Consider the following 15587-nt stretch of genomic DNA (forward strand, 5'->3'; position numbering starts at 1 on the left):
GTCTCTCTCTGTCAAATAAATGAATAAAATCTTTAAAAAAAAAAAAAAAAAGAAAAGAAAAAGAAAAAGAAGGTGGTTTTAACTCAAGACAGTAGAAATTAAATAGATAATAAAGATAGTATAATAAATTTGCAAACTTAGATGAATGGACATTTTTCAAAAGCTTCCTAACACGGACTAAAGAAGAAAGAGGGCAAACAGTCCTACAGCTATTAAAGAAGTACAACAGTACTTAAAAACCATCTCCAAAAGAAAACACGAGGTCCAGATGTTTTAACAGGAAAGAAGATATACTGAACTTTTAAGGACAAGATCATTCCAATCTTATACAAACTCTGGAAATAGGAGATTTTTTTTTCTACTTATTCTCTAATACTAGTGTAACTTTTTACCAAAAATAGGATCATGAAAATATAAGAAAATTCATTCTAAATATAGATACAAAAATCCTTCACAAAATATCAAACAAATCAAATCCAACAATATATCAAAAAGATAATACATCATGATCAAGTTCGGTTTATCCCACGAATACAAAGATTGTTTAATCCAGTTCTACATGGAAGGAAGTTGAAAGTCTTCACTCCAAACTGACAAGTAAAAAGCTGAACAGACTGAAAAACCAACACCTGTTCCGGGATCCGTAAGAGCGGGGAAGACAGGGCAAACTGGTTCCTCAAGAGTGGAGAGACGAACAGCCAGACAGAGTCACAGCTTAGCAGAACAGAGACTTGGGGTAAGAACAACTGGACTGTGATCTGAGGAACTGCTGGGGGCGCGGTGTAGACAGCTCTGAGAATTAAAAACTCCCGGGGAACCCAGTCACAGGAGCCCTTCCCACAGTTTTTCTGATTTACTTCCAGGAGCCAGACCAGACTGCTACACAGAATACTGGAGAAAAACCCCCTTGAGTTTCTGGCACAGAGAGGGGAAAAGGAACCATTTTGAAAAATGCCAGAGCACATCTTCTTCTTAGTAAGGTCTTCTCTTAGGGGAAACTAGTAAACTAGAGCCTAAACTGCTGGGGTTAATAACCCCTACTGCGGTTACTATTGTAATAAATAATCAAAGCCTAACTAACCTAGGGGAGGGAAACAGACAACCACTGCCCACTCTGGCCATCCTATCCCACCTGAAGGGAAAGAAAACAAACAAAAAACCTGCAGAACACTTCTAAAGGCCAGAGATGTAGGCTCACTCAAAGACTGAGACCTAATCTGAAGACGGTGGATGCTTCCCCTCCCCCATGCCTGACCTCCCCATCACGAGTTTGTTTAGAGCAGTTCCTTTCACATGATACATCATACATAGCTAGTAGAAAAAGAAAACTACTAAGCACACCAAAAGAGAAAAAAAAACACAGTTTGAAGAGACAGAGCAAGCTGGAATTAACAGACCAGGAATTTAAAACAACTATAATTAATGTAACTATGATTAATTAAGGACACTAACAGATAAAGTACACAACACGTGAGGACAGATGGGCAATGTAAGCAGAGCACTGGAAATCCTCAGAAAGAAGCAAAAAGAATTGCCCGAGATAAACAAACATACAAAACACACACACACAGACACACACAAAAACAAAAACAAAAACAAAAAGCCCAAAACAAAAAAAACCCCAACCCTGTAACAGAAATGAAGAATGCCTTTGACAGGCTTATTAACAGACTGGACATGGCTGAAAAAAATCCTCGACCTAGAAGATATATTAATAGAATCCCTGAAAACCAAAAAGCAAAGAAAACAAAGACTGGAAAAAAGCCCCCCAAAAGAGAATATTCAAGGACTGTGGGATAATTACAACCAATGTAACATAAGCACAATGGAAATCCCAGAAGGTGAAAAAAGGAAAGGGAAGGGGGCGGGGGGTGGGGATGGAAGGAAAAGAAAGGAAAGCAAAGAAAAAAAGAAAAGAAAAATTTGAAATAATAATGAGTAAGAATTTTCCCAAATTAATGTCAGACACCAAATCATAGACCCAGGAAGCCTAGAGGACACCAAGCAGGATAAATACCAAAAAAACCCAAACCAAACCAAATCAATACAAAAATCCGACAACCTAGGCGTATCATTTTAAAAATACAGAAAATCAAGGATTAAAAAAATCCTGAAAGAAGCCAGAGAAAACAAACATCTGACCTAGAGAGGAACAAAGATAAGAATCACATCCAACTTCTCCTCAGAAACTATGAAGCAAGAAGAGAATGAAGTGAAATATTTACACTGAAAGGAAAAAAAATCACCAACCCAAATTCTGTACCCTGAACAAATATCCTCTTCAGTGAACGAGAAATAAAACTTTCTCAAACAAAGAGCAAAGGAATTTGTTGCTGATAGAACTGCCTTGAAATTCTATGTTAAAAGAAGTACTTTACAGAGAAGAAAAAAATTATGAATCAGATACATGGATCTACATAAACAAAGGAAGAACATCAAAGGAGTAAGTGAAGATAAAGAAAAACTTCCATTTTCCTTAATCTTAGTTTATCTATTATCTATATACATAAAACTATAGGTAACAGTTGTTCAAAATAATAATAACAGCAATAATGTATTTCATCATCATGTATGTTTATGTATGTACTTCACGTGTACATGAGCGTATGCTTATGTTGAAGTGGAATGGATGGCAGCAATGATACAAGAGACAGGAGGAAGGAATTAGGGTTTTGTTATCCTGGTATCACACCACCTGGGAAGTGGTACAGTATTATCTGAGACTGGACTGGATTAGTTATAAAAGTACATTGTAAACTCTAGGGCAACCACTAAAAAAAGTTTAAAAAGAAGTACAGCTGATGCGCTAAGAAAGGAGAAAAACACAGAATCATATAAAATTCTGAATTCAAACCACAAAAGGCAGAAAAAAAAGGAAAAGACAAAAATAGGGACAAAGAGGGGCGCCTGGGTGGCTCAGTGGGTTAAGCCTCTGCCATCGGCTTGGGTCATGCTCCCAGGGTCCTGGGATCAAGCCCCGCATCGGGCTCTCTGCTCAGTGGGGAGCCTGCTTCCCCCTCTCTCTCTGCCTGCCTCTCTGCCTACTTGTGATCTTTCTCTGTCAAATAAGTAAAATCTTAAAAAAAAAAAAAAAAGGGGACAAAGAACAAAGAACAGTAAAGAATATGATGGACTTTAATCCAATTCTATCAATAATGTTTTGCATGTCAGTGCTCTAAATACACCAATTAGAAGACAGATTATCATGGTGGATCCAAAAATATGACCCAACTATCTGCTGTCTATAAGAAATCCACTTAAAAATAAAGACTGATACAGATTAAAAGTGAATGTATAGAGAAAAGCATACCATGCTAACACTAAACAAAAGAAAGTAAGAATAGCTATGTTTCTTTCAGACACAGCAGACTTCAAAGTAAGCAAAGTTATCAAAGATAAAGAAGAGCATGACATAATGTCAAAGGAGTCAGTTTCCCCCGAACAATCGTTAAAGCGTACGTGCCCATCCAGAGAGGGTCAAAACACATGGGGCAGCAACTGAGAGAGATGCAAGGAGCAACAGATGAATACACTGTTCTAGCTGGAGACTTCAACACCCTCGTCTCAGAAAGGGGCAGATCCAGGAGGCAGACAGTGAGGACACGGCCGAACTCAACAACGCCACCACTGACCAACTGGGTATGATGGACATGGCCTGCTTACTTCAACCAGCAGCAGAACACATGTTCTTCTCAAGCCGAACGTTCACCAAAACAGACGACATTCTGGATCATAAGACGCACCTGAAAGGCTGTTTTTTGAATGTTTTTTTTAAAGATTTTATTAATTGAGACATCAGGCTGAGCAAGAAGCCTGATGTGGGACTCGATCCCAGGATCCTGGGATCGTGACCTGAGGCAAAGGTGGATGCATAACCGGTGAAGCCACCCAGGCGTCCCAAAAGACTGTTTAATATTAGGACATTTCCAAGTGTTATCTACTGTATTAGCAGGTAAACGGAGAAAAAATATATGAGAACTCAATAGATGAAGAAAATGTACCTAATTCAATCAATATTCATTCATGATAAAACCGTTAGTAAACCAAGGCAGCAGGGAACCCTCTAACCTGACAGGAGGTATCTACAAAAACCCTAAAACACAAACCTAAATAAACTCATGCAGACATTCTTTTCAAAATCAGAAGCTGTGACTTTTACTGTTAAGTAAACGTGACTCATTAACCAACACACAGTAAGAGTGGAAAGGAAGAAAGAAAACCCCTATTTGCAATGACGTGACTGTCTACCAAAGAAAAGGAATTTACAGGGCGATTAATAGATGTAACAAAAATTACTGGGTGGATATAAGATCATTATACAAGCCAAATGAGCTTCCAAACACCAGCAACAAACTATTAAGACAGCCTAAGTTTAAAAAAAAAATGCATTTACAACAGCGATGAAGACGAAAGGGTCTATAAATAAAGATATTCCTGTTTGTAGGAAATTATAACATGTTAATAAAAGACATTTTTTAAGAGAGCTGAATAAATGTACAGATAATTTAATATTGTGAGGATAAGCAATTCTTCAAAATTTTCACAGGTTTATTACAACTATAATCATATTCTGATGACTTGTGTATGGAACTTAAAATGTTGATCATAAAACAGACCGAAGGACAAAGAATAGCAAGTCCCTTCTAAAGAGAAATAAAGAGAAGAGACTTGAAGAGATTTAGAAGACTCGAAGGTTGTCAAGCTAGAATAATTGTAGGAGTGTGGTACTGACGGAGAGGCAAACCGTTGTCCAGCGGAATGAGACAGAAAGCCTAGAAAGAGACTGTGTTTATATGGGACTCTGTAATGTGATGGGTAGCACAGCTGCTCTCTGGGGAAATTCAACATTTAATAAATGAACAGAGAAAAGATGGCTATCTACACGGCAAACATATACATCATGAATAAAAAATCAATTCCAGATGGATTAATATCTTAATCAAAAGACGACTTCAAAAGAACATTTTCCATTTTTGGAACTCCAGAAGTAAGGATTTCTTAAATAAAAGGAAGTGATAATGCATTAAAGAATGATAAAATTCAACTACATTAAAGTTAAGAATCCTCAAAAGACAGCTTAAAAAAAATAAATCACAAACCAGGAAAAATATTTGCACTTGTAAATGACACAAATTAGTATAAAAAATACATTAAGAATTCCTTAAAAACAAATCAACACGGAAGAGAAAAACAATTCAATTAAAACAACCCAGTAGATAAACCAGATATGGCCAAAAAACAAATGAGAGACGCATAATCTCATTTTGTAAGTACAGAAGTGAAAATCAAAACCATGAGATGCCACCGTACACCGAGCCAATTAGCAAAATCAAAAAAAGTGACAAAACCAGGTTTTGGATCATGTGATTACTTAGTGACTGTACAAATTAATTTACACTCCCACTTTGGAAAACAATTTGAGATTATCTTGTAAAATTCAACACTCCATTCTCAGGTACATAGTCCAGAAAAGCCCAAGGAGACATGTTTCAGAACGTTCCAACCAGCACTGTTAATAATAGCAAAAACTGAAAACTTACATTCCCATGAACAGGAAAAGGGATACGTGATGGAACAGTTACGTAGTGGATTATTACAAAGCACGTAACTGAGCATCGGCGACCGTCACCACACGGATGAATCTCAGGGTAGTGCTGACTGAGAAGCAGCAAGTCCTAATACCACATTTGGACAACGTCCTTTTCTATCAAGTCTAAAAGTGGGCAAACAAATGAAACGATGTATTACTCTGGCATTTATATTTGTGATAATTTTTTGTTTACAGCAAGGCACGATGACCAGAACACTCACAAGAGTGGTTGGCCCTGGTAAGGCGGGGGTGGGGGCAGAACGGAGAGATCTAAGTTACTGGCAGTCTCTCAGTTCGGGGTTAGGTGGTGGGTCTATGGATATTTATTTATTATAATAATGAATGAATAAAGAAATAATGAATAAAGAAATGAATAAAGATAAATGAAAAAAAGGAACCAAACATGAATCAACAATGATAGTGTCATAAACCAAGAATTGAAACAATAGAATTCTCCCCTCCTTAGATTAAGAGCCTTAATGACACCAGGGCCTGTGAAAAACTCAATCGCCGCAATCACTGTATTAAAATTACTTAGACGTGTCCACGAATCCCACTGAACCAGGAGCTAATGGAGGCTGTTTTGTCATTATCATTGTATCTCCAGCTTCTACCACAGTGTTGGGTTCATACAGGTTTACTGAATGGATAAAATAATAAATATGAAACTAATTCATCCAGAAATGTCAGAGGAAAAACAAAAATATCTCAAGGTATCAGCTACTTATTTGGCAGACAGCATTTAATAGAAAAAAACCGAGAATGAATCTAGCATATAGATCCCTTCCTCGTCCCTGAGTCTTTGTAGTTTATTTTTAATACTGCATATTCTAGAAAATTCTGTTTCTAAATGGTCAGCACAATTTAAGATAATTCCAAGCTTAAACTAGGAAATTATAAAAATCAGAAATAGTCTATAAGCCTTATTTTTAAAAAATAAATAAATTGGCACATTTAGTAGTTAGAGGACCAGGCTAAGATATAAGAAGAAATTAAACAGCACTAAAATATAAAATATGAATTATTGGGGCACCTGGGTGGCTCAGTGGGTTAAAGCCGCTGCCTTCTGCTCAGGTCATGATCCCTGCGTCCTGGGATGGAGCCCTGCAACAGGCTCTCTGCTCAGCGGGGAGCCTGCTTCCCCCTCTCCATGCCTGCCTCTCTGCCTACTTGTGATCTGTCTGTCAAATAAATAAATAAAATCTTTAAAAAAATAAAATGAAATAAAATATGAATTATTTTGCCTATTGTTTTCAATATGGTAAATCCTTTTATAAAACACCATTACAGGGGCGCCTGGGTGGCGGAGTTGGTTGTGTCCAACTCCTACTCTCTGCTCAGGTCTTGATCTCACGATCCTGAGATCAAAGCCCACACTGGGCTCCACACTGGGCAGGGACCCTACCTAAAACTAAACCAAACCCCAACCCCCCCTTACATATAGCTAGAGTGGTACAAATTAACTGATATTATTGGTGTTATTAAAACGCTTTGTGGGGGAACAAAGAAATTTTAGGGTAGAAAAATGGCTTAATCAAAGACTGGGAAATAACTGATTTATTTAACCTGGAATTAAGTGACTTAAGGAGTCATTCAGTTAGCCAAAGGAGGTTAATATAAAAGGATACTGTACTAAGGACAGAACATAAGGACAGGACTAGAATGACAGCAGGTGAATTCAGAGCTAACCTGTAGGAAGAGATTCTTTACTGTGCAGGTGTGGAAGTCTTGTAGCCCGGGCCGCTGGCAAACCTGACACTCGCAATGTAGGATGTACACTGGAAGAGCACTTTCCGAACCGAGATCTGGGTAGGTGTTCCACGAAACGGGTTTGTGAAATGTGGAAAGAAATGAATTAAGCAAAGCTCATCGGTTTTCTGGATGCATGTTTTCTGAGAGGCTTTATTATGCTAGTTTTGTGAATCTCAAAAGGAGGTTTACACAATGCAGGATTTCCCCGCTTGTGGGACAGCACTGTAAAGTATCAGAGCACTTACGGCAAAACAAGAAAACAGCACACGCTGCCAAGAGGTTTCCGGAGGCTCCTAGTCCCCAACGTCAAGGAGCCGGAAGCACTGCCGTCCTGCAGGAGATCTCACTGTCCTGAGACTCACAGTGTTTCCGGCAAGAACCGCAAGGCCACCGGGGAGACCGCGGCCCAGCCGGCCCTCAGTCCCAGGCTGCCGAGCCTGGGAAGTGGATGGAGAGCTCACGGGCACACTTTCTTTGTGGTAAATGAAACCTTGACCGCTCTGGGGGCAGAAAGACAGACATGGACATGGGCTCTGTGTGTGTAGTGATGGGGGATGTATTTTCCCCTCAAAATGTATTAGTAAAGCTAAGGGACGACCAGCCTGATGCTATCTTTAGAAGGGTCTCCTTCCAAGGCTGGCCCTTAGCTGGCATCTGGGAACTCGACTTGTGGAATGTTCCCTACATTTCTCCGCCTGTCCGGGACACTGAATCCTGGTGCACCTGCTTGCCTAGACCATCTGTAATAAACAATGTGAACACCTACTTTCCTTCTGGATCTGGAATTTAGGTAGTTGTAGCTGGATGTGGAGGGTGTCTACACAACTGGCCCCTAATAAAAACGCTGGATTTTGACTCTTAAGCTTCTCTGGGTAGAAACACTACACAAGCATTACTGCATTTTACTGCTGAAGGAAGGAGTGCATTACACGGCCCATGGTGGGAGGGAGAACGCTGGATGCTTATGCTTACGTTCTTCCAGACTCTGTCCGATGTGTCTATTCCTTTGTCATAATTATAAGTGAATGTCAGTTCTGTGTGTCTTTTTAGGGAGCCAAATATGTGGGAATGTTGGGGGGCCTCTGAAACAATACAGTTGATGTTTGAACAATGTGGGAATTAGGGACACGGACCCCTCCACATTCCCATGCAGTCGAAAATCTGCATTAAGCTTTTAACGCTCCAAAAACTTACTAATAGCCTACCACTGCCCACCAGCCTTACTGACAGCATAAATAGGCAAGTAACACATATTTCGTATGTTGTATGTATTATATATTGTCTACTTACAATAAAGTATTAAGCTAGAGAAAAGAAAATGTTATTAAGAAAAAAGGTGAGGGGGGCAGGTGGCTCAGTGGGTTAAGCCTCTGCCTTCAGCTCAGGTCATGATCTCAGGGTCCTGGGATCAAGCCCAACTCGTCGGGCTCCCTGCTTGGTGGGGAGTCTGCCTCTCTCTCCCTTTCCCTCTGCTTGTGCTTGAGCTTTCTCTCTCTCTCAAATAAAAATCTTTTAAGAAATTAAAAAAAAATCTTAAGAGAAAATTTAAGGTACTGTAAATTCTTAGTCTTGTAGTTATAAGAAAATCTGCATGTAAGTGGATCTACACAGTTCAAACTCTTGTTCAAGGGTCAACCACAATTCATAGCTTTTCATTTATTTCAGATTTGAAATCAAAGGAAGAAAAGAGGAGGCCAGATCACCTAAGGGATACAGATAAAAACTCAGTTACTAGAGTTAGAGATAAAAAGATGTCTTCTTTGCCAACTCCTATCTCCATATGCACGTACGCGTTATCAGGCTGGGCTCAGAGGTGCCCCCATCTTCGGTCAGGGCCACACAGACATACGCACACACCGTGAGGTTGCAGGCCGCACACCAGATGTGCGTAAGGGCACACAGAAGAAACGTGGGGTCCTACTTGGGGCTCTGAAATGTATGGGCCAGGAAAAGTTGTAAAAGCAGCAGCTTAAGGTGAAGGTTGAGATGAGGTGGCCAACAGGATGGCGAGGGTGCTAAGGGGCATTTCGGGGAGAGCGCGCAGGGTGAGGAGAGCGACGGGGGCCTTAAGTGTATTCAGAGACCCTCCAACCAGGTCTGCCGTCGAGAGGGTCAGCAATTCCCGGCAGCAGCCACGACGGAGAACGGCTGCGCACCAAGCGAAGGCGCCGGAGTCTTTCTCTGCCACTGGGCACCGGGGAGCCCCCGGAAGCGGCTGTGACGAGAACAGACTGGAAGCAGGGGGAGGAGCGTGTGAGGAGGAGACCAGGCGAGAGGAAATGAGGCAACAGCAACTGAGTGGACAGAAGGGATGACCGCCGTTCTATTTATTATGAAAAGAAAGAGACTGAATCCGGCACCCGTCATTCAGACTCGCAGCAGATTCCAGTAAGAGTCACAGAACGCTGCAGGACAGTCCCTAATGGAGACTGGCTATGTGTGCAGTACAGATAACAAGGTGTACTAATTTTGTGTTTCTAATGTTATGTTTTTAATTTTATCTTACACAGAACTCTACATTCCCGGAGCATCCCCAATTGCTAAAAGGGGAGGCAGGCTACACGTGCGCTTGGTGTCAGGAAACAGCTACCTTTGCTAAGAAATTGCCCCAGACGGTGTCCACGTAGGAAAGGAGTGAGTGAGGTAAAGAAGGGGTCTGATCCCGTTAGCGCCGAGGGAAGGGAAGCGGCGCGTCTCCTGCTTTATCGCAGCTTATGAGTTACAGTTATGAAGGCAGAAACTGGCTTTGAGTGCTTGGGATAAAAGGTATAAACCAGAAAGTCAAAAGGCCCTGAAACAAATCCCACTTTATGTTTTATAATCCCCTTTGTTTTAGAAACTAATGAATGGAAAAGAACAGACACGTGTCACTGGAATTAGAGACAAGATTGATTTTGTCAGTAAAACAGGTTTGGGGGATAAATGATGGGACTGAAGTTCACTTTAAAGTTGTATTTTAAAAACGTACCCACAGTTCGTCTTCAAATTACAAAAATGTCTGAGAGTTACAGATCACCTTGATGTGTCACATTAGGTTATTAAACTATTTATAAGAAAACTTTCTTTAAAAAATCAGAATTTTATGCACAGAATTAGACTCAAGTCCATTTTTACTTCTTGATCTCAAGGAAAAGGACTATACTTGAGTAATAACAAAAAGTTGCTATTGCTAATTGGTAGCCCAGTCAAGTTTTTAAAAAAGTAAGTTATATTCTTCAACAAGATATTCAAAATGGAATAACCAGTAATTTAAAGTACATCACTTCAGGTTATTGTTACTTTATCATCTGACACATTGGAAGGGAACATCGGTCACATCTGCACACAGGAACTTTCTTTTCATTCTATTCCCATGCAGTGCATGCAGCTAAAAACATTTTGTGAAAAGCAACCTGCTTTGCAATGCTTAGCGCTTGGAGCTCAGTAAGCAAAAGACGTATTAACTGTTAATTGGAAAGGTGGTTAGCTGTGGAAAAGAGGACCTGGCAAATTCATCATAAAGAAAAAATAAAATAATGAAGGAACATACTGAATTACCTCATTATTCTATCACCTATTGTTGTTCCTCTGATATTAAATCTAGTGAAGGGAACACAATAACTAAAGTCACTCACAAAGACTTCAAAGAACCAAACACTGAAAGCATTAAGGTCACCACTTTCATCATTAATCAGCGAAATCTAAGAAAACCTCTGTTTCCCTTTGTGATTTAAGGTCTAACGTGAGAATGTGTCATTCACCTAAATGTGTCTGAGGAAATTAAAGAAACAGAAACACACACTGAAGATAGACTAGAAGGAAGACTTCACACTTCACACCTTTTATCTTTAAACAGACGAGAAAGGAGGCAGTTACAGCGCGTGGGGAACTGCACTGACTCACAACGCCCACACCATCCCCGCCAGCACCTACATTATGCTCCCCAGGGCTTTGCTGCTCTTTCGGAAAAGAATAATTAAGCCCTGAGCTGACTCACTTGTCCTAACCACAGACTACAGAGCCAGCAAGCGAAGAGTCACAGGGCCTTTCGCTCTCTAGCGGTTCAGTTCCTTCTCCACGGTTACGTTTTTTAACTCTCTAGCAGTTCAGTTCTTTCTCTACGGTTACTTTTTTTCTCTGTGCAATTTTCTTCAGTGAAGAATACACTTGAATCATTAGAAATACTGGGAGTGATTGTATGATGACTAAAGAGATGGTGGCAAATTTAGAACATAGGAAGAATTTTGACTTTACAAATCAAGGCTGTGTTCCAGAGTCCAGAGTAGGTAAACGGAACCACATTTCTATGCGTGTAAAAAATACTTTTTAAAAAAGTGGCTAACCGGTAATACCTTTAAGATTTATGGAAAAAATCTTTAGAGCATCTTGGCTGAGTCCATAACTAAAACCTTTCAAGACTATGGAGAACTTCAGGAGGCTCACTTGGATGCTTCTCACAGAGCAAAAACCCTCTTGGGTTTGGCAAAAGAGCGAGCGACCAGCCAAGCCATCCATCATACCATGAACCGTAAGACTGATTTGGCACTGTGCAAACAGTTTATGCGAAGACCATATAAACCGAAAACCTGACCATGTTCCTTTCATTCCAAGGGCACACGTTTATGTTTCTAGATCCAGTATATAAAATCACCAAAGGACACACACACTACTTTTATTTATTGTTTTTTTTTAATACCATGATTGGAAAGTATGTGTTTGATTAATTCTTTCTTCAATTTAGTTTCCATTTAATGTTCTATGCTCTTGCTCTAGACAAAGTTAAAGGGGATCAAATATGTGGTGATTTAGAGAAGGACTTCATCGTTTTAAACTCTGGGTATCTACCAGTAGACGCGTTTTACCACAGACTACAGTTGTGCTTCTTTCAAGATTGATGCGCTATAGAATAGGAATCAGCAAACTTCGGCTCTTGGGATAAATCTGGCCAGTTGCCTGGTTTTGTAACAGCTGGTAGGCAAAGAATAGTTTCCACTTTTGTAAACAGTTTCCACGTTTTGTAAACAGCTACATTTGTAAACGGTTACATTTGCACTTTAAACAGTTACATAGGTACCTCCAGAAGAACCTCCATTTTGCCCCTTGGCCAGCAAAGCTATAATATCTACTCTCTGGCTTTTTAGGAAAAAGTCGGCTGGCCTCTGCTCTAGAGTCCCAGCTGTATTTGTACCGAGACTAGCTATCGTTAATGGGAAGAGCATTCCATTTTAAAACATCTATGTTAGTTGTTAAGATCTTTATTTTCTTTCCTTTTTTTTTTTTTTTAAAGATTTTTTATTTATTTATTTGACAGAGAGAGAGAGATCACAAGTAGGCAGACAGGCAGGCAGAGAGAGAGGAGGAAGCAGGCTCGCCGCTGACCGCTGAGCAGAGAGCCTGATGCGGGGCTCGATCCCAGGACCCTGGGACCATGACCCGAGCCGAAGGCAGAGGCTTAACCCACTGAGCCACCCAGGCGCCCCAAGAGCTTTATTTTCTAAGACATTTTTTTCTCATGCTTGATCTCAGCCCCAAAGTGAAAACCCAAGTCATATTTACCTAACCAGATTATAAATGGAAATCTTTATAAAGAAATCATTACTTTGCATTGCAAAGAACTATTTTCGATATCTTTATTAAATGTGTGTCAAAAATGGTTTAGTTATAATTTTTTAGCTTTCATTTCAAAAATTAAATTTGGGACCAAAAAATTATGAGATCCACTACGTAATTCTTTATACACATTAAAGTAGAGATCTAAGTATATACTTTCACCATTTTTAATTTTAGGGCCATTTCTTTACTCCAACCAAACTGATCTCAACTGGGCTTCTCAAGTGGCAGCAACAAAGGAACTTTAAGACATGCATCTTCTCAGTTGGCCACTTCACTGAAGTACGAAACATGTCCTTAGATATGAAGAACCAAATGGTACGATTTTTACAACAAAGCTTTGAAAACTTTTGTCCCTTTGGAAACAGAAATTCTCAGAAGTCCTATACCTACTTATAAAATGGTAAATTATTCTTTTCATGTTCTAAAGAAGCAAGATATCTTAAAACTTAATCTCTTAAAAATAAAAGTCAACACACCCATTCTCCAAATAGAGAAGAGAAATGGGCAATTTTCTCAAGGATGAAGGATCCTTGGAAAGGTGCAGAGATGTTAAAAATATACCTTTTCTGGGTAGTTCAAGATTTAATCAAGATGGTGTTAAGGAAGCAAGGAACAATACAAATTATTTAGAAAAAAATCAGAAGGAAGATTTTTCACCAAAACTGTTAGAAAAGGATAATGCATATTTCAAAGAAAAATTGACATAGTTGTGAAAGTCACTATAAACCTTTACCATCACCTTAGTCTGTACATTTTTGTATATCTGTAACACTGTATTTCATTTCATTTATTTATTAAAATTGTTTCTCCCCATTCTTATAAATGGCTTACGGATTTGTCCTCGCTTCTTCAACAAGTGATTAAGTTTCTTAAATGTTAAGAATTTTATTCTTCTTCTTCTATTATTCTTCAGTAAGTTCACTACTATGTTCTATAGAATAAAAAAAATAGTATATAGGACAAACTAAGGCTATATTTCTGAACTGAAAATAAGAATACTAAAGAACAGGTAATAATAATTTTTAAAAATCAGGGAAGCCAATGTAGACCTAGATGAGGTTTCAGATCTGGATCTAACCTTGACAGTATGAACTCGAGAGTACATGCATGGTGTGAGTGGGGTCAGCTCTAGGCCACTCCCTGAGTTCCTTGCCTCTAAAAGATTCTGCTGGCCTAGTTCAGCACCTGGGTCTCTTGGAACAATGAGGCTATCAGTGCCAACTCTGTGGTAGATCCAAACCCTAGGCGAATCCCCAAAACATAAATCATTTAAGTATTATGAAAATGAAAAATAAATGATAAAGCTCAATAGAAAGGTCTTATAGTTTCTGGTAATATCCCCAAACTAAGGATGATATACTCCAAGAAGTTTTAGGTTCTCTAAGACCCACCAAATGCTCCCTTCTCACTGACGTTCTATTACTGTGTTTAAAAAACCAGCCAACCAACAAAAAACCTTGTTAGGTCTAGAATATACAAAAACTCTGCTTAGCACCTCTGTTTCCTCAGCTATAAAGTAGGCTTGGTATAAAAGTGTTATAATTAGGGGCACCTGGGTGGCTCAGTGGGTTAAAGCCTCTGCCTTCGGCTCAGGTCATGATCCCAGGGTCCTGGGATCGAGCCCCACATCGGGCTCTCTGCTCAGCGGGGAGCCTGCTTCTCCCTCTCTCTCTGCCTGCCTCTCTGCCTACTTGTGATCTCTGTCTCTCAAATAAATAAATAAAATCTTTAAAAAAAAAAAGTGTTATAATTAGCTTGGATAGAGGATGCTGAATAATTATATCTTTTTGCAAGTATCTAATATCTACTAAAATATATATCATTTCTTATTTAAACAAACAAACCTGGTAGGTGATATATATGGTCCACTTTACTAGAAAGCATATACTTATGTTTTATTTTCAATTATGACCTTAGCATCACTTTTAAGCTACCTAAGTACAGAAAAAAGCAAGGACGTATGTTCACTTATATAAAGAAAAGGCCATAAATGTGCAAGCCTCAAATAATTATAGACGCTGACTCTCTATTCTGGGTTTTGGAAACCATCAATTTGATTTTCAAATTGTGCTGTGGTTGCTAACCTTATCTGTACAAATTAAGTGGTGATGGTATCCCTCTGGGTCTGGAAAGAAATGAAACTAAGTCTTCCTTGTCTAAAACAGAGACTTAGAATGCTGAAGACTAATGTGTGGCAGGTAAAGGGAAGATGCTTGGTTAATCTCAAAGTACAAATATTGGGAGGGATTACTTCCTCTACATTTAAAAACAATGCCATTGCCAAATAAACATTCTGACTAACACTAACGGAGACTCACAACTAAGGACACTTAAGTACATATCCGTAGGGGGCGACCCTTTCCTAGTTACAAAAGGCAGTTTTGCTGAACTGCAAGCAGTACTGTTTGGGATTTTTGCTGTCCTCTGTCCGTCTCTATCCCAAAAGCCACTCTCCTTCTAACTGGTTTTTAAGTCTGAGAAGCCACACAGACATCTTGGGTGCTTAACACAGCTATCAGTTAGTTAGAGCTTTCAAGGTGGACAGGTCCTGGGACTGAACGATTAATGGATTTTTGAAAATTCTTGTAACAGTTCTAAATAGTCATAGCCTCGTTTTATAGAAAAGGAACCTGAACCTTACAAAAACATTACA

At 39.4% G+C, this 15587-nt stretch overlaps 1 protein-coding gene across 6 annotated transcripts in view; it reads right to left on the reverse strand.

Moving 5' to 3' along the window:
* The window catches only part of DCAF6 (DDB1 and CUL4 associated factor 6), a 142823-nt gene that overhangs the window by 15939 nt on the left and 111297 nt on the right, over nucleotides 1-15587 (reverse strand). For 3 of the 6 annotated variants that reach the window (XM_080824066.1, XM_080824064.1, XM_080824062.1), the window contains one exon: nucleotides 10880-10921. The exons of the other annotated variants lie outside the window; for them this stretch is intronic. In XM_080824066.1, coding sequence (XP_080680192.1) covers nucleotides 10880-10921 — 42 coding nt within the window. The remainder of the gene's footprint in view (nucleotides 1-10879; nucleotides 10922-15587) is intronic. 6 annotated transcript variants of the gene reach the window in all.

The sequence above is a fragment of the Martes martes genome (assembly GCF_963455335.1).
Source record: "Martes martes genome assembly, chromosome: 15".
Taxonomy (NCBI): Eukaryota; Metazoa; Chordata; class Mammalia; order Carnivora; family Mustelidae; genus Martes; species Martes martes.